We start from the raw sequence: 27,964 nt of genomic DNA on the forward strand, positions 1-27,964 counted from the left end.
AGTCAGACGCTTAATGGACCGCGTCACCCAGGCGCCCCAGGCCTTCTACATTTTTAATTGGAATTCTATAAAGAAGAACTGGCCCTTCTCCCCCATTTATTAAGTGGTTCAGTAATTTATCTTAGTGCCGACTCTTGACTCTTTGTTTTACTCTAGGGGATAAAGTCCACTACTGTCATTATTTTCCTGTTCAAATTGTTGCAGATTTGGCCATTAGCAACTTCTTCAAAGTGGCTTACGTGTCCTTTCACTGTGCCCCATCATTGTTGGAAACTTTCTATTTTTGGTGCCACGAGATGCTCTAGGCTAATTTTGTCATTCTCCAGCCCAGCCTGAGACTCAACCAGTTCTCAAAGAAGAGTGTTATTCAGATAGTGAGACCAGGGCATGAGATGTGCTCACTGCTGCTGGGGTGTCGGTGGTGGTAGCCCCTCTCTGCAGACAGTTAGGAAGTACGTTTATGGGCGCTAATCCACGCACACATGGATTGATGCCTGGATCTGTCTGCACGTGTGTGTGTCTGTCCGTACGTGCATCTGTTTGTGCGTGTATCTGTCTGTCTGTACGTGTATTAAGAGCTCTGGTACGGGGGCGCCTGGGTGGCTCAGCGTCTGACCCTTGATTTCGGCTCAGGGAGATTGAGCCCCATGTCATCCTGCATGCTGGGCATGTAGCCTGCCTAAGATTCTCTCTCTCCCTCTCTCTCTGCCCCTCCCCCACTCATGCATGTGTGCACTTGTTCTCCTCTCTCTCTCAAAAAAAGAGCTCTAGTACCTCTAATTCCAGTCCAGTTTCGCAGGGTTCGCTGTGGCCCTCCCCAGTCCTTATCTTGACACCTGTTTCCAACAGTGAGAAACCTGCTCTTGTTAGTTACATTATACTTAATTTGATTAATCCTAATATCCACGTAAAGTAATTCCAGAATTGCTAACCCACAGTCCTGTGCAAAGTTTGTCTAAAGGCAAACAGCGTGCAGCCAAAACACTGTATGATACATCGGAAGTTACTTAGGTTGGTTCTTTTCTTCCCCTCCCTCTTCATTGTGATGATGTTGTTCATGTGCATTACGGTTCATTTATTACTCTCTGTGGTGCATTTTTGCTTTTAACAGTTTGGTAAAAATAACAAAATGCTGGCCGTTGGACCGGTCTGGTGAATCCTCTTTAAACTTCTCTACTGACCTGGTTCTTTCTTCTTGCTTTTCAAGGGGGTCTCTTTCCCTCTGTGGCCGTCCATCACAGTGGGGGAGTGCAGAGGGTATGCTTATTAGCAGGGAGAACTTAGAGCAGATGCGTGAGGTCATCGTCGCCAGAAAAACAGGGCCCAGCATCCTTTTCCAGCTCCCTAAGGAAGCACAAGGTTATCCCAGGGTTTTCTCTTTTGGGCCCGGCTTCTTTCACACAACAAAATTATTTGAGCACATATCCACGTTGTCCCTTTCATTGTCAAATACTCTTCTCTTGCCCGGATATATTACAGTGGATTTACCTGTTCACGACTTTTGGACATTTGCGTTGTGGCCAGTTTGGGGCTGTTATAAATAAAGCTGCTGTGAATATTCACGTACAGTCTCCTGTGAGCCCATGCATTCATTTCTCTTGGATGAGTACCTGGGAGTGAAATTTCTGGATGGGATCATAGGTAGTAAGAGTTGCCAGATGGTGTACAAAGGGGTTAACTGTTGTACGATCCCATCAGCAGTGGACAAGTGCTTGGATGGCCACTTTGGTGGGCGTGTAGTGGTATCTTATCGTGGCTTAATTTTGCATTTCCCTGATGACTTATGACGATGAGTGTCTCTTCATATGCTGTTTGCAATCCGTATATCTTCTTTGATGAAGTGTGCATTCAGATCTTTGGCGCATTTTTTGGATAGCTTTTTAAATTGAAGTAGTTGGCACACGATGTTTCAGGTAGACAGCAGAGTGGTCGGACGAGTCTCTACCGTGCTCACCACACACCATTACGATACCATCGACTCTGTTTCCGATGAACCTTTTATTCCCGTGGCTTACTCGTTCCGTGCTGGAGGCCTGTATCGCCCTCTCCCCTTCACCCTTTTTGCTCATCCCCCTCCCCACTGGCCTCCATCAGTCCTTTGTATTTATGGGTCTGTTTGTGCTATTTGTCTGTTTCTTCATTTGTTTTTTTTACCTTCCACATGTAAGTAAAATCATATGGTGTTTGTCTTTCTCTTATTTCATTTAGCATAATACTCTCTAGGTCCATTCATGTTGCAAATGGAAGAATCTCATCTTTCTATGGCTGAGTAATATTCCATTGTATTTTGCCCATTTAAAAAAATTTTTATTTTATGTTAGTCACCATACAGTACATCCTTAGTTTTTGATGTAGTGTTCCATGATTCATTGTTTGTGCATAACACCCAGTGCACCATGCAATACGTGCCCTCCTTAATACCCATCACCAGGCTAGCCCATTCCCCCACCCCTCCCCTCTGAAGCCCGCAGTTTGTGCCCATTTTTTAATTGGGTCGTTTGTCATCTTTTTATTGTATTTTGAGAGTTCTTTATATATTCTGGATTTGTGTCTGTGCAGATGTAAGATTTAATAATATTTTCTCTCTCTCTGTGGAGTGCCCTTCATCTCTTAGTGTCTTTTGAAGAGTGGAAATTTTTAAAATTTGATGTAGTCTCAAATTTAGATTTTAAATTTTTATCAGTTTTTCTTTTTATGATTTGCGCTTTGTCATCCCCCCAGATCTTTGCCCAGTAAAGTCATGTTAGCTCCCTGATGTTTTGTTCAGGAATATGGTTCTTACATTTTATACAGATCCTCATTGTTTTTCTTACGAGGACGGTTGTCCAAAAATATCTAGTCCACCATTACCAGAGCAGAAGTCAAGAAATGAGTTTCTTTCAAACCGTGTTCTATAAAATAATTTCTTCTGAAGGTTGAAATTTGGGGTGAAGTTTGGGATATTTTCTGAATAGTCACTTGACACTGTCTTATTCATGCAATGTTGAAAATCGTACAGGTCTGTGTTAATGATGATCTGGTTGCGAAGAACTTCGCTCGTTACGTGTCACCCAAGGAGAATAAAAACGTTCATTCCATAGAGAAATCACAATTGAGTATAAAGTCAGCATCCTTTTCCAGTAAACTCAATCCAGCACTTACTCTTTGGCCAATGTTTTTGCAAGGAAAAGATCCTCAAGGAATGGAAAGTGAGTGGATTCTTATTGATACATGTTTCTTTTAAACGGTCTTATTTATAGGATTCTTACTGTGCTAATGTAAGTTGTACAAACTTTCCCCATATGGAGGCAGAGACTTGGACTATTAAAATATTAAGATTTAATATTTTAATTTTGATCCTAGTGAGTTTGTGACAGGTTTTGCCAAGTCCTAAGCTGCTACAGTTTGTTTTTATGAGACAAGGAAAAAACTGTTCTCAATATCTTATTAACATGGAGTTACATTTTCAAAAGTCTGTAAGTTTGTAATTTGAAGATGTTACCAAAACAAGGTCAAATATTTACCATTTTAGACTCTTAAAAATAGAGCTATTTATTAGTAGGGAAATACGAGATGAGACCGTCATGGACAGTGGAAACAACTTTAGGCGTTTCTCTCTAAATTCAGTTTTCCTTAACTCGTTCACACTGCTTTCCTGCCCCGAGATAGGTCTCCCATGACCTTCCAGCAGAAGCAGGAGCTGAAGTAGTATGCCATTGAGTTTTGCATTTGTCGTTTGGGTTTTATTTCATGCTTTAATCCTGAACTGTGTTCTTTCCATCAGATTCACATGGGTTAACTTTTCTGGCTCAGTCCCTCCAGCATCCGTGGCCCAAGGGTGTTGTTGGTGACCTTGGGCCAACTGCTGTGATCCTGGGTAAGTTTACTTGCTTATTTCATAGGCAGCATCACAGAACACTCTCAGCTGTCTGAGATTACAAGGGCTGTTTAGAAGGGCTGTGGTAATTCTGTTTCTCTTCATCTCATGGAACCAATTCATGATGCGAATGCTGACAGGTAATTTGGCCTTGCTGCAGTCCTTACTCAGGGGATTTTTTTTTTTTTAAGATTTGTTTATGTATTAGAGTGTACGCATGGCAGAGCATGAGCCGGCCAGGGCGGGGAGCAGAGGGAGAGAATCCCAAGCAGACTCCCTGCTGATCGCGGAGCCCTATGCACGACCCATGAGATCATGACCTGAGCTGAAATCACGAGTTGGACGCTTAACTGACGGAGCCCCCCAGGTGTCCCCTTACTTAGAGGATTTTTCTGTAAAGAACATACATAACAGGCATTTGTTCAGCCCAGCCATACACTAGTGATTATTACTTGTTCTCAGAGTGTATGTATGGATTTGTGAGTGATTTTCATTTTAAGCAGCAGAACGCACAAAAATAAAAGGCATTTGGGAAGGTAGAAATTCCCAGTCTTTAACTCCGTATCTCCAAGGTACATAACGGATTGGAATTGTTGGACCAGAATGGAAACTGCCAGCCTCTTTGATTCTTGGTCACCCTTTGTGGTAACCCCTGCACCACTCCCCTCTTCTGTCGGGCGCATGTACACGAGTATTTCACGCACGTGCATCGTAAACCTCAACTAAGTTAAAGCTTTCGCCAGCAAAATCACTCCCTACAGTTAGCATTATGTTTATTTACTTTGGTAATGTTGCTTATCATAGAAAAATACAGATAAAGTTGTAACAACCTGTCATCTTTAATAACTACTTACTGAAGTGTTAGAGTCTTGCTTTCCAGAGTTTTCCAGGTGTGAGGGTTGCGAATAATATTTTAATCTCACTCAAATTGGGGGAGGCTGTACACACCTCTGTGTAGTGTTTTTTGGTTAACATATGGATGAACTTCTTTTTGGGTCAGATGTGTCCAGGATCACATGAGTGTAAGGACCTGAGCTCTGATGTGAGATAGATGGGATGTTGGTGTCCCTCCTCCTGAGTGATGGGGGGAGGCGCTGGTCCCATCGCAGTGACTTGATTAAATGGACCATCCACATACACAGTTGACATAGCCCCATGCCTGCTGGCCCGTGGCCAACGTGGCACATGAGGACGCCACCCCGTGCTCTGATGTGCCTCCTGCAGGGGTCCCAGCTGAGAGTTCTTGCCGAAACATACCCCTGTTACTGACGGAAGAAATGCGAATGGAAATAAAAGTACATGCCCGCTTCTACCGGAGCTGGAAAAATACCAGGCATTTTACGTTGCGTTTAATCAGTGCCCAGCTTTCCATCACATGAAATGTGTCCATCATATGTCTTTGTTTTGTTTTCAAGTGGCCCCAGGTTGCTGGGCAGTAAGCATTTCCCACTTTTCCTTGCCGTGGTCAGTGTCAGGATGCACTGTGTGTGTCTTTAAAAAGGAAAAGGTTGATGGTAAAGGAAAGAAAAGCTGATGTGAAAAGTAACTGATTGTCATGGGAAGACAAAATTATTAGGTGTTACTTACCCAAGCAAAGATTTCCTTTTTCTTGTAATCATGGTGAGAAGGTATTTCAATGGTATTTTAATTATTTTTTGGTACTTCTCCTTGAAATTGTCCTATGTTTTTTAAATGAAAGTATAATACTTCGTTAATACCTGGTTAAACAAGTAGCACAGAAGTAATGAAAAGCGATGAAAAGTAATTTTCTCTTTCCAGCTTCTCACCACCACAGGCTGTTCCCTAGAGGTAAACCTTTATCGTTCCCCTTACCTTATTTTGGCGGTTGTCTCCAGATTTTGAAACCCTTACAATTAATTAATTTACCATTGCAACTAATTTATCATTTCTAGGCTTATCAGTTCGAGACCCTGTCTTGACTTTTTTTTAAGGATTTTATTTATTCATTTGAGAGAGTGAGCGAGCGAACACGAGCGGCAGTGGGGAGGGGCAGAGGGAGAAGCGGACTCCCCGCTGAGCAGGGAGCCCCATGCAAGGCTGATCCCAGGACCCCGGGATCATGACCTGAGCCGAAGGCAGACGTTTAACTGACTGAGCCGCCCAGGTTTGCGAGGGTGGGAGTGAGGGGCAACCCTACGGGAACACAGAACCTGAGTGGGAGTGGATCTACGCCTAAGTGAAATGAGGAAAGCGTCCCCAGAGTGGCCATGTGTGGCAGGGGGAGGGTATCAGCCTGAACTAAGTGAGTGATGGAGGCAGGTGAGGTTTGAGGGGTGGGGGTGCTGTCAGCAAAAGGAGTGGGGAGCGCATCTGTGCAGAAAGGGTACTAATGGCCGTGAACCACTGGTCACTTACACAACCAAACAGCGGTTGCTTATCTAGCAGGAGTGACCCCATAAGTAACTATAGTAGGGATAAAGGCCGATAGGAATCTCACAGTCACAGAGGGGCGGGACAAATCTGGGAAGGCAGAGCGCTAGCATAAATCCAGCAGCAGCAGGATCACGACTGGAAGTGCTGGTGTCAACTCCTGGTTTTCAGCACGCAGATCACACCCAGATATAAAATCCACAGAGATGTAAATGTGTGAGCATGTACGCATACGCACACAGTCCCCAGCTCTGTCCGCTGAAGGGCCTGGGAGCAACCACAACACAAACCAACACACCCCGCTCCCGGATCTCAGCGTCGAAATACCATTCTCCATTCAAAGCAGCCAGGGCAACCTGGAGAAGTGGCTGATTTGGGGGTTTCAGATAGGAATCTGTACTAATGTGGATTAATGACCAAATGAAAAGGAATGATAGTAACAGCCGACAAAATATGTGCAAGGTGAAGAGTAACTTTCAGTGGAGAAGCCTGGCAGATGCTAACTAATTAACTGGTCAAAGGGACCAGCACCAGTAATGGGACACATCAAGGTTTTATGTCCGCTGGTAAGATGGAATGAGAGGAGCCCAGGGTCTCTCTTGAGGGATCCCTGCCACAGGTGCGTAAGCTCAATCTTACACAACTGAGAGGGATTCTGCGAAGCAGCCAGTCTACCTGAGGGCTGGTGGTGATGAAACAGGTGGATGCATTTGAAACCTATGCAGTGACTTCTCTGGCAGCTGATTTTGCCTTTGGCTGGGACCTTGATTGGGGCGCTAATCTGAAATACTTAGAGTCACCTTTCCGTGGGGTTGCTTGAGCTGCTTCCCAGCATGCTGGCTGGGTTTTGAAAGTGAGCATTCAAGAAGACGGGTCCTAAGTACATGGCATTTTGGCCATCTAGCTTTGAAGTCAAATAACCCCACTTCCACATTGTTTACAAGCCCCCCCCCCCCCGCCCTGACCCACCCAAGCTCACAGGAAGGGAATACAGAGCCCATCTCTCAGTGGGACACATGTCAGTGACAAATTTTAAGAAGAGCATGTATGTTGGTAGACATGTTGTGGCCCTCTTTGAAAAATATAGTTTGCCAAGTTGGGAAAATAAATTGTGTTTAATTGCTAGTAAGCCACTAAAGGAATTATTTAAACATCTTTTAATGTGACAAGGGTTGAAATGAGATTTTTAAATTTAATCTCCTCAAGTAAGTTTAATTCAAAACCCTATTCTGTAATAATCTCATGTATTAAGATTTTTATGATTGTACTTTTAAATTTATAATCCTTTTTGTTCTATTTTCTATTAATAGTGCTTTCTAAGATGGGTCTTTTATCACTTTTTATTTTGCAGATAAAACTATAAAATATAATATGGATTCATTGAGAGGTTCACCTAAAAAAAATTCTGAAAAGAAACAACAGCGCATCTCTTTCAAAGATGTAAATAAGGTTGTATTTTAAGATGTTCATTAGGTATAAAGTTCATACAATGTTAATTTTAGAATATTCTCATTTGAAATTTAGGAACCAAGGTATGTTTCTATTAAGAAATCCTTGGCTATGATATAGTGTCTTTCAGGACAAAATACAGTTTGTGTGTTTGCTCTAATTCAAAAGAACGAGAGAACTCCAGGCCTGGGGGTTTCTCAGCAGGATTGGATATTTATGCTCATTTAACAACGGTGTGAAGACCTGAGATTATAGGACACTCTAATAGTTCAAGTCTAACCTGTCTTTCCAGTCCTTCAACAAGACAAGTGATGTAATTATAGGACATTTGAAATACTGATTTTCTGAAGTGCCAACTGCTTGCTACCTGGACACTGTAATCTAGTGGTGGTAGCAATGGCATAATCACATTGTCCAGTTCTTTGTCTCTTCATATCTGTGTTGCCTGAAAATAATCTGGGATGGTTGTTTATGAGAATAATTCCCATGGAATTTTAGTTCCATAAGAATACATATCTTGAATAGATATTCTTTCTAAAAAAATTTTTTTTTTACAGTGTGTTGAATCCTCCGTGTACTGGCCAACAAAGAGGGGGATAACCATATATGCTGAGCCGGATATACCAACAGCAAGGTACGATTTGAAAAGTCAGTGTAACTGAATAGATACATGAGTGTAATATTGTCTTGCACAGTGTTCTGTATGATTGATGATAAGAAAGGATTCCGTTTCAATAAAGAGTGGCCCCAGAAATTTTGATTAAAGCTATATTAATTTAAAAGAAAAACATAGTACAACTGGTTAGTAGCACAACTGACCAAAAATTGGTAGTGGCTCTAGAGTCTCCGTGTTACCTTGTTGGACAGAGTTGGACAGAGTTGTTTCTGTAAGCAGGTCCAGTGGGATTGTCCTGATGGCAAGACTGGGAACGTGTGGGCCAGATGGCAGTACAAGGTGGTGGAGGGCAAATACTGGCTGTTGAAGAGGAGCACCCGAGGCGTTGACTGTAACCCTGTCCACATCAAGAGGCGGGTTAATGGTGTTTGTGAAATCGCAGGACAGTTGCACTATTACACCATGTCACAAATAGTGTGAGATGTTAAAGTCGTGTGCGCCATTCCTTCCCGCCCGGGCTTTGTGCTAGTGTCATCCTGCATTTCATTTATATGTTCTTTATGAATCCTAGACTCTAGTATCGTTTGTATCTAAATGGTCAGTGGTCTTTTTGAGAGATGATCAACAGGAAGAAAAATACTGTCTGTGTTCACCTATGTAGTTACCGTCAGCGCTGTTACTGTGCGGCTCTGCATCTCCCTCTGGTATCGTTGTGCTTGTTCCTGAAGGACTGCCTTGACTGTTGATTGCATTGTGGGTCTGCCAGTGATGGATTCTGCAGCGTCTGTATGTCTGGGAAACTTATTTCAGCTTCATTTCTGAGAAAAAGGGTATTTTTGCTAGGTATAGAATTCTACGTCGACACGTTCTTTTCCCCGCATTTTAAAGATACTGGCGCACTGCTGCATCGCTGCCAACGCAAATCTACTGTCATCTTTTCCTTTGTTCCTTTCTCCTCTGACTGCTTTTGATATTTTCTCTTTGTCTCTGGTTTGTGCAGTTTATTATATATGCCTTGGTGTCGTGTCTCTCCTGTTTCTTACGCTTGGTGCCCATCAACGTTCTTCCTGTGTTGGTTTCTGTCTCACGTCACATTTGGAGAGCGTTCGTCGCTGTTGTGCAGATGTTTGCACGCATCTCTCTCTCCCGTCCTTTTGAGACTCTGTGAGACAAGTATCACACATTTTGATATTGTCCAAAAAGTCACTGAGATTTGGCTCATTTTTTGGACCTTTATTCCTTGCTGTTCTTCAGATTAGTAATAGTGCTGATGTATCTTTAACCTAACTGAGCCTTCTGTCGACATCTGCTGAATTTTTTTTATCTGATGTATTTTTCCATTCTAAAATTGTCATTTGGTGTTTTTTATAGTTTGCATTTCTTTGCTGAGAACTTCCATTGTCCCACTCAAGAGTGCTCACCCCTCCCTCTCTCAGGGATCGTGGTTACAACGGCTGCTTTAACGCACGTGATGGCCCCACTTGTCTGCCGTCCTGGGGCTTGTACCTGGTGATCATCCTTTCCCTTGACGGTTGATCTGGTTTTCCTGGTTCTTTGTGTGTTGTATTCTGGATATTTTGAATGTTGTGGTGTGAGACTTCTTTTAGCAGGAAGTCAGTGACTCCATTCAGGTGTCAGACTCTGTCTCGGTTTAGGTGGTGACTGCAGCTCTGCTTTGGGTCTGTTCCGAATATACTCAACTTGGGGCGAGCCTGGGACTTGTGTTGGGTCATAGACAGGAATGGGGGACCTCCCTCCCTCTGGCACACTATCTTTTTTGCAGGATTTTCCTCACATTGACCTCACATTTTCTAAAAGCTCCCTGTCCTTGAGCCTCTGTCCAGGTAGGTGGTTTTTCACGGAGAAATGGCCATGCACTTCTGTGTGATTGGGGCCACCAGTGGAGCCAAATGGCAACGGAAACAAGAGAGGAAAGAGATGGTGGTTTCCACCCACATCTTTGGACCCTGGGGCCCACTTCCCAGATCCTCTAGAGAGAGGAAGATTGGGGTGACAGCCCTCCCCCCTATTACCACTGCAGCTGCATGACTGGAGCTGACCTCGGGGCAGGGCCAAGAGAGAAAAAGGGAAAACAGAAATCAGGATTAAGCTGTCTGGCCTCTGGCTCCCCTTCCTGCTTCTCTGGCTTGAAATAGAAGGTTTCTCTCAGTGCTTGATGTGGACATCCACTGTGCAGTTCGGGGTATGGGGCCAGCCTCAGGCCAACACCAGGAGACAGAGTACTATAAAATCCCAGGAAATTCTCCACGATTCTGGTGGTTTGCAGGTTTTGACTTCTCTCCCCTTCGATTCTGGAGTTTACATGGAGTTTCCAGCTGAGGTCAGAAGAGAGACAGGCTGTGGGGGGCTTACGCCCTCTTGGCGAGCTCCAGCGCCCTCAACCTGGTTTTCATCCTTAGAGGGCAGAGGGTCCGTTCTCACAGAAATAAATCTTCATATGTAGAGCGACTCACTCCTCAGTGCTACTTAGTTTTCTTCCAGAGAATAAAGGCATTTTCAGGATTGGGGCAAATGGGCTCAGAGATTCTAATGAATGTTTTTTGGTTTCTAGCACTTTATGTCAGAAGCCAAATGAGAAACCGCTCAGGTTGGCCGAGAAGAAAGAACACAATGAGAAGAATGGCTGTGTGAAGTACGAATTTTTTCCTTGGTCTAAATGTTTTATTGAAATAATTGTAATAAAATTATAAGCAGGAGAATTTACACAGGATTTTATTATTTATTTCAAATCTGCATTCCCATGTGGAAAATACACCTACAGTGTCTGCTGTAGGCTTTGAAGTTAATTGTTTTTTTCTGTTCACTAGGATAGATTTTTCTTTTAAAATCTTTGTTCCACTGTAAATAGTCCTTTTCTGCCTCCCCTTCCTGATTCCCTTGGTGAAGTTTCATGAAACAAATTAGATATGGTTGGTCCTTGGGGCTGTTGATCTGTGGGTTTGCGTCTGCTGCCTTCCCAGTTCTCTGCTGCTTCGGTGGGTCTTCCCCCTGCTGGAGAAACTATTTAGTTACCTGCAGTGTGGAAATGGGTTTTTCTTTTCTTTTTTTTTCTTTCTTTCTTTCTTTCTTTCTTTCTTTCTTTCTTTTTTTTTTTTTTTGTCTCATCAGATTCACAAAGGTATTCACTGATGAGTTGTTAACAAAGGAGTAGTAACTTTATTTCATACTTGTTTAATCCATGAAACATTCTCATACTCGTTTTTATGATTGCTTACCACACCAGCCTAAAACACCCTTGTATTCCAAGTTACTGGCTGCTCTGAAGTCACCAGAGTGACAAGGAGTTTACGACAGTTCAGAACTGGGCTGGTCATGCTGTATCCACTGAGCTGCCCGGGATGACTGAGGGGAGGGTGCGGACTGCAACGCCATTTGGGCTGCCTGCCTTCTGGAGCCCACCCTCTGGCCCCGTAACACCCTTGCACCCAAGCAAACTCCTCACAGGGCTCCTGGGCCAGGGGCCGGGAAGACAGCCCCAGAGCCCACAGATCTGTGGGTGGCCGTCAGCGCAGCTGTGTTGACCCCCTCTTCCCAGGGCAGCCCTCCACCCTACTCCCCGAAAGCCGTGGGGCTGCACGTGGTGGTTTTCCTGGAACGAGAGACCTTGCATTACCCGCGCAGCTTATTTCTTTAATTATGTTAAACTATAACTTGATAGGTAACCCTGAGATACTCTTTTGCCTTTTATTTTGTATTAAAAGGTGGTATCTTCTCTCCTTTTGGGCTAAATGCCCTTTACTTAGAACCTGTTGATTCAGCTAGGGCAGTTACTCTGCCAGTGGTTCAAGATTACGGCACAGAAGGGAGAAGGCGGTGGGTGTCTCAGCAACGTGAGATGACCTGGTGATCATGCAGTCCCTCTTCATGTTGGGAACGAGTGTTCCTGGGATTGGCAGCGCTGTGTCCACAGCCTGGGGGCCCGGGTTCAGGGGCAAGTACTGTACTGAGCTGACCTCTGTGGTCTTTGCATCACAATATACAGGACAAAACGGGACGAGCCGTAATTTCACAGCTATACTTTGGGATATACAGTTGACCCTTGAACAACGTGGACATTCCGAGTGCTGACCTCCCACACGGTTAAAGTCTGCATAGAACTTGTGACTCCCGTGAAACTTAACTACTGATAGCCTACTGTTGACCAGAAGCCTTACTGATAACATAATCAATTAACATGTATTTGTATGTCTTAGGTATTATGTACTGTATTCGTACAATAAGGTAAGCCGGAGAAAAGAAAATGGTACTAAGAAAATCATAAGGAAGAAAAAGTACATTTTGAGTCCTGTACCGTAAACAATCCGCATATGAGAGGGTGTGGACGGTTCAAACCCGCGTGGCTCAAGGGCCAACTGTATTTCATCTTATCTCTGTCAAGGAAGAATTAAAACTATAACTCAGTTGAAGAAATATTGACTCCTTTTTCCTTCAAATTGTCCTTTGCGCTCTTTTATAGATTGTTGCAGTTTTTAAATCCCGATCCTTTGAGAGCTGATGGGGCCTCTGAGCTGCAGCAGGTATGACAACCCTACGAAAAGACTAAAAATCCACGACAGCTCTTTACTCTTTAAGTCCCTCTCCTTCCTCGTCTGGATTTGAGGTTAGAAGCGAAAACCCCCCTTAGGTGGGGACTCTCCCTGAAGACACCCTTTTAGAGATTCTCCAGTGAATTATTGCTTTAGAGCAATTATTATTATTTGGGGGGGTAGTAGATGTTCTTCCTTTCGTTTTGGTAGTTTTGGTGGGTTTTGATGAGCATATGGACACCTAGGCTGTCCTTCGCTTGCAGGAAGTGGTTGACTTCCTGCGCTGGTGGGTGGGGCGGGGGCGTCTCACGGGCGGGTGTCTGAGGGGCACACGTGCTGTCTCAGCTGCAGAGGCTGCGCTCCAGCTCCCAGCAGCCCTTGGCCGTGCTCCGGAACAGGATCGAGCCTTGCTTGTCCGTTGACGCGTCCCCGCTCTCGGCGGACCTGAGAAAGGTAAAGCGCTCCTGAAGACGGGCTTGTGAAGGAACCTGTTCTCACGTAGGAGGATTTTTAGGAAACCCTTCCAAGGCTGCGCTTGTATAATTTCTTGGCTATTGAAATCCTCTGTTCAGCTTCCATTATTAAGTTCTCATGTGTTCTTCAGGTTAACTTCCTGTAAGTGAGTAACTCTTTTGTGGTGAAACCACTGTGTAGCTCTTAATGCTTTTCTGAGGTAAGTTTTCAAATGCGTCTCTGGAAAGGGGCTTGGAAGGAGCAGCAGGTTGCCAGGGCAGTTACGCTGTATTTCCGAGTGTTCTTCTCGAAACTGCTTTAGAGACCTGCCATTTCAACTAGTAAATTGATCACACGTGCTTATCTATTTGCTTCTTGATTCCAAAAAAAAAAAGTAAAGAAAGAAGCTGAAACCATGAGGGTGGATTGAATGAGAGCAAAGTCTCTAGCGGCCTAGAAATTTCCGCACGCTTTCAGAAGATGGAAAACGGGCAGCAGAGTGCAGCTGACTAGTAGAGGAAGGAGAGAGTCGGGGGTTCTGAACTTCCCTCCGCCCTTTCCCGAGCATTCACAGTCAGCTTCTTGGGAAGGACGATCTTTCTGAAGGAACCGAATTGGCCCTGGAAATACCCTTCAGATGAATTCTCCCAGTAAAGATACCTGCTCGGTGTCCTGGCTTCCTGCAGGGGTGTGACACTCACGGAGCTGAGCTCTGCTCTGGCCACACATCTTCCAGCCCGCTTTTAGTGGCTTCCTCCCTGCGAACACACATCAGGGTTCCTTAGACATTTGATGAAAGTTCTCACCTAAAAAGACATTTGATGAAAGTTCTCACCTAAAAAGAAAAGAAAAGCACTTTAAAAAAAAAAAAAAAGATCAAAATAAAACTCTGAAGGAAACCGCGTTGGCAGTAGAAGATAATGCTATAAAATAAATACCCTCAGAGATAAGTATTAACAGTACTTATTAAACAATAACAGGGTGCTATAAAAAAAAGGCCCAGAGGATAAAAAGGTTCTTGGAAATTCAGAATGCTGTAGAAATAGAAACCAAGCACCAGATTGGAGAGAGGAAATGAAAGCTAACTATCAGAAAGTAGAGCAAAAAGACAAAAGAGATGGAAATGGGGGAAAACAGAATTTGAGGGTCATTTGGAGGTCCAGTCTCTGAAGTGGGATTTTTTAAAAAGAGTGAAGACGGTGGGCAGAAAATTCTGAGAAGGACAACACACAAATGATTCCCAGACCTAATGGGACTGTCCAAGTTAGTAGAGTCCCCCTCCCACGAGCCCAGCACAGTGAGGGGGCAGGATCGAGGGCACTCGGCTGTGAAGCGTCCAACCAGGGGGCTTTTCTGGCACGAATGGCTTCAGACTTGCCTTTGGTAACACCGGAGGGACACTGATTCTGAGGTCCTGGTGAAAAATTATTTCCAACCTTGAGGTCCATCTGAAACTAGCAATGAAGACATTTTCAGACATGAAGAGTCTCACAAGAACTGACTTCCTCAGGAAAGATGCTCCTTAAGTATGTTCTCCACCAAAGCGAGAAAGTCAGCCGAGAAGGATGACCGGCCTTGCAGGCAGCAGGGGCAGTGCAGGGAGGCCGCAGGGGGACGGCTGCACGCGGGACACACTGTCAGTGGTCTGCGCCGCTCCCGGGGCTCAGGGCCGGGGGACGAGGACATCACCTACCAGTTGCGCTCATGAGTTTAGCCTCTTGGAACGTAGGGTCAGTGTGGCTGGAGAATCTTCCGCTGCAGGACTTGGGAGGTTTTAGTGACTGTTACATAGAAAATAAGCAAATAAAGGCATGTGAAGTTTTTTTTTAAGTTTTATTTAAGTAATCTCCACACCCAGTGTGGGGCTTGAACTCATGACCCCGAGATGAAGAGTTGAACGCTCCTCTGACTGAGCCAAGTGCCCCAGTAAAGGCATGTTTAAAAACAACAACAACAAAACGTTGTAACTAAAGGTGATGCAGTCATCGATCATTAGGAGGAGAAGCCAGGTCCTTGCTCTAGCGAGCTCTAGGCACCTGGTTTTGATTTGGAGCCTAGAAAAGCAGGCGTCTTATGGCAGGAGTTTGGCTCTGAGAAAAGACTCGGGCACTTGTCAAGTTAGGTCTTAGAAAATACCAGATTAAGCAGTTGTAGTGGCTGTTGTTTGGGGGAGGGGGTGAACAAAGAGATGGAGTTTTTGTTCTCTATGCTTCATTTGTGGTTTTTTGGTGGCTGCTGTTTTGTAGGCTCTTCAAAGAAACAAGTTCCCGGGACCTAGCCACGCGGAATCCTACTCTTGGCCTCCCATAGCCCGGGGCTGGGACGTGGTGGTCATCTCTCACTGTGGAAATGATCCGCTGCTGTACCTGCCACCAGTCCTTACAATTCTGCAAATGAGGGGCTGCTACAAGTCTTTACCAAGTAGAAATGGAGTAAGTTGGAGACAGTTTTGTTTCAACAACAGCATGGCTTAAATATTTATTTTTAAATTTTGTGCTGAACTTTTGGTGAAGTTTGGGTTACATTATTTATTTGGTTTCCATGACAAGACAGGAACTTACCAGAATCATTGATTCTCTGACACTGATTCTCCCCCTGGAGCCCCCGTTGTGGCCATCGGCTGAGCCAAGACATTTCTGGCATTTGGAGACGAATATATAATTTATAAACGTATTCCACTGATTGGATTCCTCTGTCACGGTCACCCTGTGAGATGGTCAGGCCAAGTACAGTTTTCACCGTTTCATAGATGAGAAAATTAGCCTCATCTGACAAGTGAGACAAGAAGTGGGATTAGAATTCAGATTTTTCTGTCATCATGTCCCACATTCTTTTAATTATTCCACAGCAGCCCACACTGGTGTAGAACCCTACTTTATTCTTCCCGTGTGCGGGAATCTGCAAGGAGCTGTGAAAGACGCTGGAAAGGAGAGAAGTGGGGTGTGGGGTCAGGTGATGCACTGCAGGTCCGGGCGGTCAGGTGAACGCCCATACAGGAGAGCTCTGTCTCAGACATGTCTCAGAGGATAGAGTGCGGACAGCTCCATTCCTCGTTAGAAGGTGAAAGATCGTAGTGAGAAAAGACACCATTGCATATGGGAGAGATGCTCATTTTTCTCAGTCTGCCATGTGGTTTTAATGATTGCCCTCTGGAAGTCTGCGTTGGCAGGGTTGTTATGTATTGACGTCACATCTGCATCCCTCCGTGAGCCCCTGACCCTCATGGGCTGGGTCAGAAAAGATGTCCGGCTCTTGCCTCTTGTGTCCTCTGCTTTCTACACGTCTCTGTGGTCAGCCCGCTTTCAGGCCCGGCGCCTGGACGCTGGCGCCCACCTGGATCTGCGTGAAGGAGAGGGGAGACTTGCTCTTGTCTTCAGTTCATGGAGGGCATGTGTCCGAGACGGTGTTTGGCAGGCAGTGCACCTTCAGGAGAGAACAGTGAGATGGTGGCAGTCAGCGTTCGGATGGAGCCGTAGCTGACTTATCCCCTAAGGAAGAGAGGCTAACCTTTCTTAAAGCCCCTTTCAGGAGGCAGTTTGCCTGGTCCCTGGGAGCAGGAGCCCTGGAGCCAGACCCCTGGATTCAGATCCCGCTGCTCCCGGGTGTTAGCTGTGTGGCCTTGGGCAACTAACTTTACCTCTCTGTGTCTCACACTCCTCATCTGTGACATGAGGTAATAATAGGTCCTACCCTGTGAGAGTGTTTTAAAGACAAAATGAGTTAACACTTGCGAATGCTTCGTGTAAGCCCTAGAAGAATCTGAGTCTGTGTGTCTGAATCCCTTCTGATGGAATTGTATCTTTTCTGACTTACAGGACAGTGACGATAGCAGACAAAGTGTGTAGCGCTTCCTCCGTGCAAGGAGACGTTCTGCACGCTTCAGCATAGACTAGGTTCAATTCCTAACTTCTGCCCCAAATTATGTGACTTTGTCTTTGCAGCCTCTGGCAGTGATTGTGTGCCCTGGGTGGAAAAAGGCCCAATTTATTTTTGAATTACTGGAAGACTATAGCCCATCCTCCAGGCCTCTTCATCCTATGTTGCTAATAATCGGACTCCACAAAGATGAAGCCAAAAACATGAAGCTTCCAAGGGGGTGTAAGCATCCTTTCCAAGCTGTTTGGTTTTCCCCGCGGAGCGTAGTGGAGCCCTGCCAGTCAGGCGCGGCCACTGCCCGGGACATGGGCTTGTCACGTGATGTCACTCGTCCAGCTACAGGTGGGACCTCGCTGTCCGTTATGGGGTGGGCACAGTAGGGCGAGGGTTTGACCTCAACTTACACCCGTTCCACTGAGAAAACGCCATGATTTCCTTCACTCATTAACTATTTATCAAATATCTCCTGTTCGTTAGATGTTGACTGAACCCCCACCCCTGCCTTTCAGAAGCACAAACACTGGTGGGAGCCCAGGTGTCAGTCAGATAAGGACAGGTGTTGGCCTGGACGGGCAGGCCTCGCCCGTCCCAGCAAGAAAAACCGCTTTTTGGGTCATTAGAAGTTCTAGGAAGTGTGTAGCATCTTAGCAAAGGAAGTGTGAGAAAAACCTGTGGAAACTCTGAATGTTACTTGTCTTCTCTCAAAATGTAGGTGATATCATTGTTACGACACCCCACAGCCTCCTGAGACTCCTTAGATACCAAAGCTTGCTGTTTCTTAGACTCTGTCACCTCATCTTGGATGAGGTGGAAGTGTTGTTCTTTGACGCTAACGAAGAAGTAAGTATGGCGGCCATCAAGATGTCATTATCACTCAGAAATAAATGTATATGTGATTGAAGTCTTACCTGCTTCTAGGAATCAGGAGATGACGTGTCTGTTGTGGGGTGGGGGGGAAACCGGTTAATCTTGAAAGGTTTTCCCTTTAACTTTTACAGCTGTGAAGAGAGTTCGTCTGAAATTTCCTTCCCCGATTTTTTTTTTTTTTAGATTTTATTTATTTATTTGAGAGAGAAAGAGTGACAGAGATCGCTTGAGAGAGAGCATGAACGAGCAGGAAGGAGAGGGAGAAGCAGGCTTCTCGCTGAGCAGGGAGCCCTCCATGAGGCTCGATCCCAGGACTCTGAGATCATGTCCCGAGCTGAAGGCAGATGCTTGACTGACTGGGCCACCCAGGTGCCCCTCCTTCCCAAATTTTAAAGTTCTCTTTGAAGAGCAAAGATTATTTTCCAGTGAGGTTTTCCAAAATATCGATATTTTTATGATTATGAAAGCAATAAGTTTTATTCTAGAAAACTTGGGATACAGAGGAAAACACTTGAAAAATCCCAGCATCCATTGTGTTACACTCACAGGTAATCACTCTGCCTGTTTGAGAGTAATTCCTGTGTCTGGCGATACATGGAACTAACATCAGGCCTTATTTCATAGCTAGTTTATAACTTGCATTTTTCGGTAAACGGTGTCAGGAGTATTAGTAACTGTTCTCCAGTGTGATCGTTCACTGGCCTGGGCCAGTATGGAATCCTGTGGGCATAGCATAATTCTTTCTAAATGGTCTGATTTTTGGACATTTAGCATGTTTGTGAGTGTATGTGGCTGAGCAGCATACATCTTTTTTGCACATTTCCTTTAGTATAAGTTCGTAGGAAGGGGATTAATGGATCACAGACTGGATTCTTACAAGAAGGCATTTCTTGGGTGCAGTGTAACGTGATGACCACAAGCATTTCATCTGGGAGCAGTGATGTGCCGGGTTCCAGCCCAGGCTTTGTTGCTGCCCCGCCGTGTGGGCCTGTGCAGCGTTGTGAATGCCTCCACAGCTGCAGTTGTGATTTGCAAAACTAATATCCTGAATCCTGCCGTACGGTTGCCTCTCTGAAAGCGGAGACTGCCGCGGACAGCGTGCTGCCCCGCGCCCCGCGCAGTGGGAAGCGTTAGGCCAGCTCTGTGTCTAGTGGGCTTGTTAAACGAGGCATCGTGTTAGCATCACGTGCATTTCCTTGATTACTTGTCGAGTCGAGCGTTCGTACGGCCACTCGTTCTGGTCTCTGAGCTGCTTGTTCGTTCGTTTTCTTTGCTTATTTTCTGTTGGCAGGATCATCTTTTTCTAGTCCGTTTGCAGAACTTTTTAATAGAAGGATGTTCATGCTTCATTACATATGTTACACATTCACCCAGCTATTGTGTGTGTTTTCTTTTGTTTATACTTAATGTTCTCTCCTTTTTACTTTTTTCTCTTTTGTTTGGAAAGGCCTTCCGCCGCTCCGAGAACAGAAAATGCACAGTTCTTTACCTGTCATGTTCTGTGAATCAGTTATTCCTCCCTTCTGAAGTAAAAATGAAATTATACTAATTTTTTTAGATGTTTGCTATATTAGATAACTTTAAAAAAAATATTGACGTTGAAGAAAGGGAATCCGCACCACATCAGATTGTTGCTGTTGGCGTTCATTGGAGCAGACATATAGAGCAGCTGGTCAAAGAGTTCATGAACGACCCCTACATCGTGGTCACGGCCATGGAGGAGGCCGCGCTCTACGGCAGCGTCCAGCAGGTGCGGCCTTGCGGGCCAATGGGAGGTGGGGGCTGATGGACTCCAGCGAGTAGCCGTGATTTCGTGGCCTCCTCCTAAAATACTACAGCTTTAATCTTATGCACAGATCTATAATCGTGTATTTAGATTTATATTGATTTTCTGTGCGTGCTCTTCTGTTAAGATCCTCACTTAGCGATGAAAACTGAAACTGGAGCACCTCGAATGTGTTTAAAACCACATTGTTGCTGCATTTCATTACCAGGTAGTGCACCTTTGCCTAGAATGTGAAAAAACCTCCACTTTACTCCAGACTCTAGATTTCGTTCCAAGTCAAGCGCAAAAGACCTTGATCTTCACCGGTTCTGTAGCTGAAACAGAAATAGTGTGTAAGGTGAGCCCATAAAATGTCCTTACTGTGTGTTTAAACCGTGACTGAATCTCGAAATCATCAGAGAATTACGGGTAGTTAAATATTTGATGGGGGATAAAAGGTTACCAGTTGATCCTTAGTCGGAGGAAGAGGTGGCTAGTGCTGGGGAGTGTGCACAGCGATGAGGCAGGACAGCGGGAGGCGGGGCCCTGGGGGAGGAGCCAAGTAGGTGGGACCAGCCTTTCCAAGGAAGCTGATATTCCCCTAGGAGGCCAGTGCCTTGTGTTTTGTCATTAAAAGGAACCCATTCATAAAGAAATGCCAGCGACTTCTGTACCCTGTTTACAAAAGAGAGAAAATAACACCAAGAGGTTGATCATGTGGCCAGAAAAGTCAGCTAAATTGGCTACAGATTTATTTAATATAATCTAAATCTACATAAATAATAAAATGTAGAAATGAAGCCAAATATATATTAAAATAAAAGAATCAAGGGCTCCTGGGTGGTGCAGTTGGTTAGGCTTCCAACTCTTGGTTTTGGCTCAGGTCGTGATCTCGGTCCTGAGATCCGAGCCCTGCGCCCTGCGTCAGGCTCCATGCTCAGTGGGGAGTCTGCTTGAGATTCTGTCTCTCCCTCTCCCTTTGCTCCTCCCCCTCCCTGCACATGCGCATGCATGCGTGCTCTCAAATAAATAAATCTTTTTTAAAAAGGTTCTATAAAAAAATAAATACGTGGGAATCAGTAGTACGTAACACCTTTCAGCAATGATGAACTAGAGGTCTCATGAAAAAGTGTGACGTGTTGGCACATAAATTTGACGTGTGTGTATACATATATATTCACACACATATGTGTAAAAATAAATACATCTGTGTATGCACCCATTATTTAAAAAGGAAGGAAAATAGTTCTAGCGGAATGTTTGTTTCACTCAAGCAAGTTTTTAGATACAAACTATAGAATTTTAGAAATATATTTGTTTCAGTTTACAATCATCTTGTTCGTACAGTTTGTGGATCAATGAGGTCATACCCTCACAGATAATTTTAAATGTTTTATACTGATAATTATTGATGGAACAATTAAATTCAAGCTTATGTTCCTGACTGTGAACTGGCCTATTTGGTTTCATCTTTAGGTAGTAGAAAGCAGTTCAATATTTTGCTTGAAAATGCATAAAGAAATGGTTTTTAATTTAAAAAGTGTTTTAGAACAGTGGAAGAAGAAGTTAAGTTCTGGCTCTCACATTGTATTAGGTAAGTGTTTTAATTTCTACTTCCATTTAGAGAAGGCTGAGCTAATAGGAATCATGTCTTCAGTTTATTTGTATAGCTCGTCTCCAGATTTCTCATCATTTCCCAGATTTACTGAGAATTTATTAGTAATGTTAATTTCAAAATGAAGGGTGAGCTCCACCAAGATTTTGGTGTTGAGGTGAAGGCAGGGGCCCTTGGAGCTCTGAGTGTAGCAGCCCTGAGTATAGGCCTTCTCCCTGGGGTTCGAGCTGGAACGTACGTGTGTGTGCCTACGATGAAATCTGTCACAGATGGTTGTAAACTACCATGTTAGACATCGAAAAGTCAAAATGTATAAAATAAGTGAAAGATTGATGGGCAGCCTACATTCGTAATAGAAAGACGCATTTTCCAAGCTAACATTAGGGAGACCACTTTTCTCTGGAATGTAATCACTGTGCTGTGACATTTTGGGGGAAAAAAATGGGGAAGAAGTTTGTTGGCATCTAAACAGTAAGATGCAGTAGAGATCTGTGTTCACGTACGGTTCCCGGAATTGGTCTGTAGAGTAAGTGCAGGAGAAGCACAGCCTCGTTTGTGACTGTCGGATCCTTCTCTCCAGCCTTAACAGATGATTGCATACCACTCTTGGCCATCACCGATGCCACATGTGTGATTCACTTCAGCTTTCCTTCCTCCCCCAAAATTCTTGGTGGACGCCTGTACTGCATGTCTGGTCATTTTCAGAGTTCCATCGAGCAGGTTTGATGAACTTATGATCTTTAAATATTCTACTGGCATGTTCTGTGCCCACAAAGTTTTATCATTTAGACTGTGATGGATGACCTTTGCCTTTATTCACCCCCAATATTAAGGGTTCCCCTGCAGAACAGGGAGATAAGAAGACCAAGTCCGTCTTGCTGCTGACGGAGAGGAACGCGTGCCACGCGGTCGGCATCCTGCGCTACCTGGAGCGAGCAGATGCCAAGATTCCCTCGGAGCTGTATGAGTTTACTGCAGGGGTACTAGAAGCCAAAGAAGATAAAAAAGCCAGAAGGCCTCTTTGTCCATATCTTAAGGCTTTCGGTTTTTGCAAGTAAGCCAGTCGTTTTTTTAAAAATTGAAATGTACAATAAAGTGCCCAGTGATAGGTTTACTGCTGGATATGCACAATGTCAACCACACCCACCTCTGGGGGACACCCCAGAGATGCCCCCATGCTCCTTCCCAATCTGCCCTCCCCCTGGAAGTAACTGCCTCCCCAGAATCTATCCATGTTGATGAAGTTTGTGCATTTTCCAACTTTATATAAATGGAATTGTACATTCGGCCTACCGTCTGCGACATTCATCTCTGTTCCTGTGTGGACCTGAGGGATGGATTTATCTATTGAGTGGTGCAGTATTCTGTTGTATAAATATATCCCAATGTATGTATCCAGTCTCCTGTTGGCAGGCCTGCGAACTGTTTCCAGCTTTTGGCTATTATGTATGAAGCTTGTGAACACTCTTGCATGTGTCTTTTTCTGGAAATAAGCACCCATTTCCTTGGGGGTGTAGACTTTGGAGTGGGATTGCTGGGTCACGGGGTGAGCACACCTGTAACCTTCGGAGGTGTGTGACTGTTTCACAGTCCCATCAGCAGCGTGTGAGAGAGTTGAGTGGCTCCATACCCTCACCGACACAGCGGTCCTGGGGGCATAGTGTCACACCGTGGTTTCCATCTGTATTTCCCGAGTAATCAACGATGGGTGTCTTTTCACCTGCCTGTGGGACATTTGACCAGCCTCTTCTTGTGACAAGCCTGTTCAGTTCTTTTGCCCATTTTTGAAATTGGGTGTTACCCTTTTTCTCTTTGGTTTGTGGGAGTACTTTATTCATTCTAGATATAACTGCTTTTTCAGAGGTGTGCCTTGAGAAGCTCTCTTCCCAGTCCATGGCTTACCTTTTTCCTCTTGTAAGAGTCTTTTGATGAGCGGACCTTTTTAATTTTGATGAAGTATTTCCTGGTTGCTGTTGTTTTGTGTCCTTGTGTAAGAAATATTTGCTGATCTCTAGGTCATGAAGACACTCTTCTCTGTTTTCTTCTAAAAGCTTTATAGACTGTTTTCACACTTAGGTGTATAATCTAGAGTGAGTTTAATGTTTGTGTATAGTGTGAGATACGGGGAAAGGATTACTTTTTCCTATGCAGATAATCGCTTGCTCCGGTATCCTTTTTTTAAGACATCACTGTGTTCTCCCTGAATTGGTGCCTTTGACATAAAACGGATGATAGTGTATGTGGTCCACTCATGGACTCTCTGTGTTATATTGGTTTCTTTGTCCTTACCCTGGTACCACATTCTCTCACAGTAGCTTATATTCTAGTGAGTCCTGGAATTTGGTATGTAAATTCTCCAACTTTGCTCTTCATCAAGGCTGTTTGGCTATTTTAAGTCAACTGCATCTCCACATACGTTTTGGAATAGGCTTGTCAGTTTCCTCAGAAACGTTACCTGACTTTGATAGCACGTGCCTTGATAGCATTAATCAGTTTGGAGAGCACGGAGATCTCCACCGTCATGGGGGGCCTTCTCACTGACCCAGACGTGATGCCAGTCCTTGATCAGCAATCGCTGGGACTGGGTTGGAGATGTCTGATGTGTATTGATTGGATTGAGTTTCATTTTAAGGTAACTGTTTAACTTTCTTGAACTATGGTACATTAAGCAGGTTATTAGTGGCAATTTCGATTATTCTGTTGACTTTAGAAACCAAAGCTTTAACTATTTCTCAGTTTGGGTTACAGAATGACTTCTGGTTTAGAGGTTAATTATTAGCCTTTGCTTGGGGTTGTGGTGATAAATTTCTGATTCGGAGTCTTTATTTTGGAAGTACATTTTTTTCATTTACAGTGTCTAGAGAAATAATAGAGTAACTCTCTAAGTTAATTCAGTGTTAATTAAATTTTAGGACTTCTTTTCACTAGTGTGCTTGTTGTGTTATCTGAATTATTTAACATGGTTACTTAAAAATATTTAGAATAAAGGTCCTTTGATTTCAATTATAGATTAATTTTCCTGAAGAATAGTTTAAAATTCATGTTAAAAATTATTGTTTTTGTTTTTAAAAGCCAGTTACTTTTTTTCAGAGACAAAAGGATCTGTCCTGATAGACACCATGTTAATCCAGAAACAGACATGCCAAGGAAATTATCCAACCAAGCACTCCCAACATTTGGATACATCAAAGTAAGTTCCCACTGCACTTTGTTCAGCGATTAATGATCATTCTTCTTCTTTTAGATTGCTTTGTTTATCTGAGAGAGAGCAAGTGTGCAAGCATGTGAGCGTGGGGTGGAGAGGCAGAGGGAGAGGAAGAGAGAATCCTCAAGCAGATCCCGGTGCCGAGGGGGAGCCTGACACGGGGCTCAGTCCCAGAACCCTGAGATCATGACCTGAGCCGAAACCAAGAGTTGGCCGCTCAGCCAACTGAGCACCTAGGCACCCCTGAACATACTTAATTCTTAAGCAGTGGAGTAATTATGACACTCTTCATGAACCACCATTAATCTGACAATACGCATGGATCCTTATAAGGTGCCTTATTTCAAGACCCCAGTTTATTTAGAAAACCAGGGTCAGATTGGGAAAATAGATAAACCACTTCAACGGTTAAGAGGTTTTTTAGTTTTATTTTCAGGAAGTTATTTCCATCTAGGGATGGGGACCATTAAAAATAATGCAGTGATAGCACACTCATCTTTTCACAACATCCATGATTATTCCTTTGGGGAAAATTCTGAGATGTAGATAAAATTGCTGAGCTAAGTGACAGTATGTCACTTTCTTGTTCTTTTTTTTTTTTTTAATTTTTATTTATTTATTTGACTGACAGAGAAAGAGAGAGACAGCCAGCGAGAGAGGGAACACAAGCAGGGGGAGTGGGAGAGGAAGAAGCAGGCTCCCAGCAGAGCAGGGAGCCCGATGCGGGGCTCGATCCCAGGACCCTGGGATCACGCCCTGAGCTGAAGGCAGACGCTTAATGACTGAGCCACCCAGGCACCCCTGTCACTTTCTTTTGAATCCTTTTTAATATTTCTTCCTTTCTTCTTGAGTTCAAGATTGCTCTCCTTTCTGCCTTCCCTTTTTCCTAAGGCAGGTCCGTTCTGCTCATTCGCACCATTCTTTCTCCCTAGTTCTGTCACCTCATTTCTAAGTTTTTTAAAATTTATGTTGTTCTTTTGTACATATCATTTATTATGTATGTATCTCTTTTACATATTATTTTATTTAAGGACTTTTTTAAGTAGTCTCTACACACAATGTGAGGCTTGAACTCACAACCCTAAGATCCAAGAGTCACATGGCTCCCTGACCGAGCCAGCCAGGTGCCCCATTATTTTCTTAAGAGGAAAGGTAGCTTGTTTTGAAATGGAAGGGTACAATTTTGGTCTGTCTTGTGGATACATCTTTCCTAGAGGCTCTCATTATCTGTAGGGACTGTTACTCTCATTTTCTTTTTTGCTATGATTTAATATGGGTTTTGACTTTGATACCTTGCTACGGCTCCTTTTTAGATAAAATATTTTTTCCTTAAATTTTAGAAGGAGGTGTGGGTCAGGGTCACCTTTATAATTTCGGAGTTCTCATTTCTGTTGATTCTTATTTAAAAAAAATATGGAGACGTAGTTTCTGAGATTGTTAAGATTTCCTGGCCCTGTTTCCCTCCCCCACTTGCGTCTGGCCCTTCTCGTCCCTCATCTCTGGTGTCTTTGGATGGACAGTTCCGAGACTCTACAGGGCCTCAGGCTTCGCCCACTGTTGGAGTGGATGAAAGCCTCTAGGCTCAGCTGCTCTCGTCCCACTGCCCCCCTCCACAGCCCTGTATTTCCCGTGAGTACCTGTTGCTGCTCACGGAATCCTGTGTTTGGGTCCATCAGACAGTGACACCGTGCAAGCTTTGTGATCTGGCTGGGTTTTGTTCATCTGCTATTTTGTTATCGTTGTTGTTTAAATTAATTGATATTTATTTTTTAGAACAGTTTAGGTTTATAGAAAAACTGAGCAGAAAATAGAGTTCCCTCTACTACCCCCCCAGAAGTTCCCCCTATTACTAGCATCTTGCCTTAGGGTGGTGCATGTGTGACAGCTGATGAGCCAGTGCTGATACTTCATTATTAACTGAAGTCTGTAGTTTACATTGAGATTCACTCCCTGTAGAGCACATTCTGGGGATTTTGCCAAATGGACTCCTATCCACCATAATGGTATCACATAATTCTTACACTGCTGGAAAATCTCCCATGCTCCACCCTTCCCCTCTTCACCGATACTTTACCGTCTCCTCGTTTGCCTTTTCCAGAATGTCATATAGTTGGAGCCATACAATATGTGGGTTTTTCAAACTGGCTTCTCTTGTTCAGCAATGTGCATTTGCGGTTCCTCCACGTCGTCTTGTGTCTTCATAGGTCATTTTTTATTGCTGAACATTACAGTTTATCCATTCACCTATTGAAGGACATCTTGGTTGCTTCCGAGTTTTGGCAATTATGAATAAGGTGATGAGAAAAATTCGTGTGGAGGTTTTTGTGGGCGCATGAGTTTTCGACTCAAGTTGGGTAATACCAAGGAGTCTGATTGTTGGATCGTATAGTAAGACTGTTTTGCTCTGTAAGAAATTGCCAAACTGTTCTCTGAAGTGGCTGCGCTGTTTGCATTCCAACCAGCAAAGAACAAGAGTTCCTGTTGCTTCAGCCCTCGCGGTATTTGATGTTGTCAGTGTTTGGATTCTAGCCATTCTAGTAGGCGTGTAGTGGCATCTCGTTGTTTTAATTTGCATTTCCCTGATGACGTTGAGCATCTTTTCATGTGCTTGTCACCCATATGTCTTCTTCAGTGGGCTGTATGTTCAGGGTTTTTCTGCCCTTCTTTTATTTGGGTTGTCTGTTTTCTTGTTGTTGAGTTGTAAGCTTTCTTTGTAGATTTTGGACACCAGTCCTTTATCAGAAATATGCTTTGCAAAAACTGTCTCCCAGTCTGTGGCTTGTCTTTTTGTTCTCCTTATAGTCTTTTGCAGAGCAGAAGATTTTAATTTTAATGAAGTCCAGCTTTCCAGTTGTCTTTCATGGATCGTGCTTTTGGCCTATCCCCAGGGTGATCACGAAACCCAAGGTCACCTAGATTTCGCCTTTGTTATCTTCCGCATCTGCTTTTATTTGGGGTACTTTGGGGATATTTTGTCAGTTAGTTCTGTTGCAAAGTATATCCCTGGTATTGGGTTTTGCCATCTCATTGCTCTGTCTTTATGTGGAGATTCAGAGAGAGTCAAAACGTATGACACTTTACTGCTGCCACCTTCCCAGACCCTGTCTAACCAGACCCCCACTTCTAATTGGCTGTATTGAGGTACAGTTTACATACAATAAAAATTCCTATTTCGAAGGGTATAGTTTGATGCATACAATCATGTAACCACCACCACAACGAAGATACGAACATTTTCGTGTCGGTCCTCAGACCCAGCCCCAGCTCCCAGCAGCCGCCGGATCTGCCTCTGCCACTAGAGCTTTGTCTTTACTAGACTTTCAT

The 27,964-nt window shown here is 44.1% G+C and overlaps 1 protein-coding gene across 1 annotated transcript in view; it reads left to right on the forward strand.

The window, feature by feature from the left end:
* TDRD12 (tudor domain containing 12) overlaps positions 1 to 27,964 on the forward strand; it is a 67,063-nt gene that overhangs the window by 24,702 nt on the left and 14,397 nt on the right. Inside the window, exons 9-24 of the mRNA XM_045796158.2 lie at positions 2,999 to 3,188; positions 3,764 to 3,856; positions 7,599 to 7,696; positions 8,254 to 8,330; positions 10,885 to 10,965; positions 12,790 to 12,850; positions 13,205 to 13,312; positions 15,559 to 15,744; positions 17,254 to 17,410; positions 17,901 to 18,028; positions 19,614 to 19,805; positions 20,050 to 20,178; positions 21,297 to 21,414; positions 22,016 to 22,155; positions 22,269 to 22,489; positions 24,526 to 24,625. Coding sequence (XP_045652114.2) covers positions 2,999 to 3,188; positions 3,764 to 3,856; positions 7,599 to 7,696; positions 8,254 to 8,330; positions 10,885 to 10,965; positions 12,790 to 12,850; positions 13,205 to 13,312; positions 15,559 to 15,744; positions 17,254 to 17,410; positions 17,901 to 18,028; positions 19,614 to 19,805; positions 20,050 to 20,178; positions 21,297 to 21,414; positions 22,016 to 22,155; positions 22,269 to 22,489; positions 24,526 to 24,625 — 2,079 coding nt within the window. The remainder of the gene's footprint in view (positions 1 to 2,998; positions 3,189 to 3,763; positions 3,857 to 7,598; positions 7,697 to 8,253; positions 8,331 to 10,884; positions 10,966 to 12,789; positions 12,851 to 13,204; positions 13,313 to 15,558; positions 15,745 to 17,253; positions 17,411 to 17,900; positions 18,029 to 19,613; positions 19,806 to 20,049; positions 20,179 to 21,296; positions 21,415 to 22,015; positions 22,156 to 22,268; positions 22,490 to 24,525; positions 24,626 to 27,964) is intronic.

This window comes from Ursus americanus, chromosome 21 (assembly GCF_024610735.1).
Source record: "Ursus americanus isolate L20-20 chromosome 21, mUrsAme1.1.p, whole genome shotgun sequence".
NCBI classification, from domain to species: Eukaryota; Metazoa; Chordata; class Mammalia; order Carnivora; family Ursidae; genus Ursus; species Ursus americanus.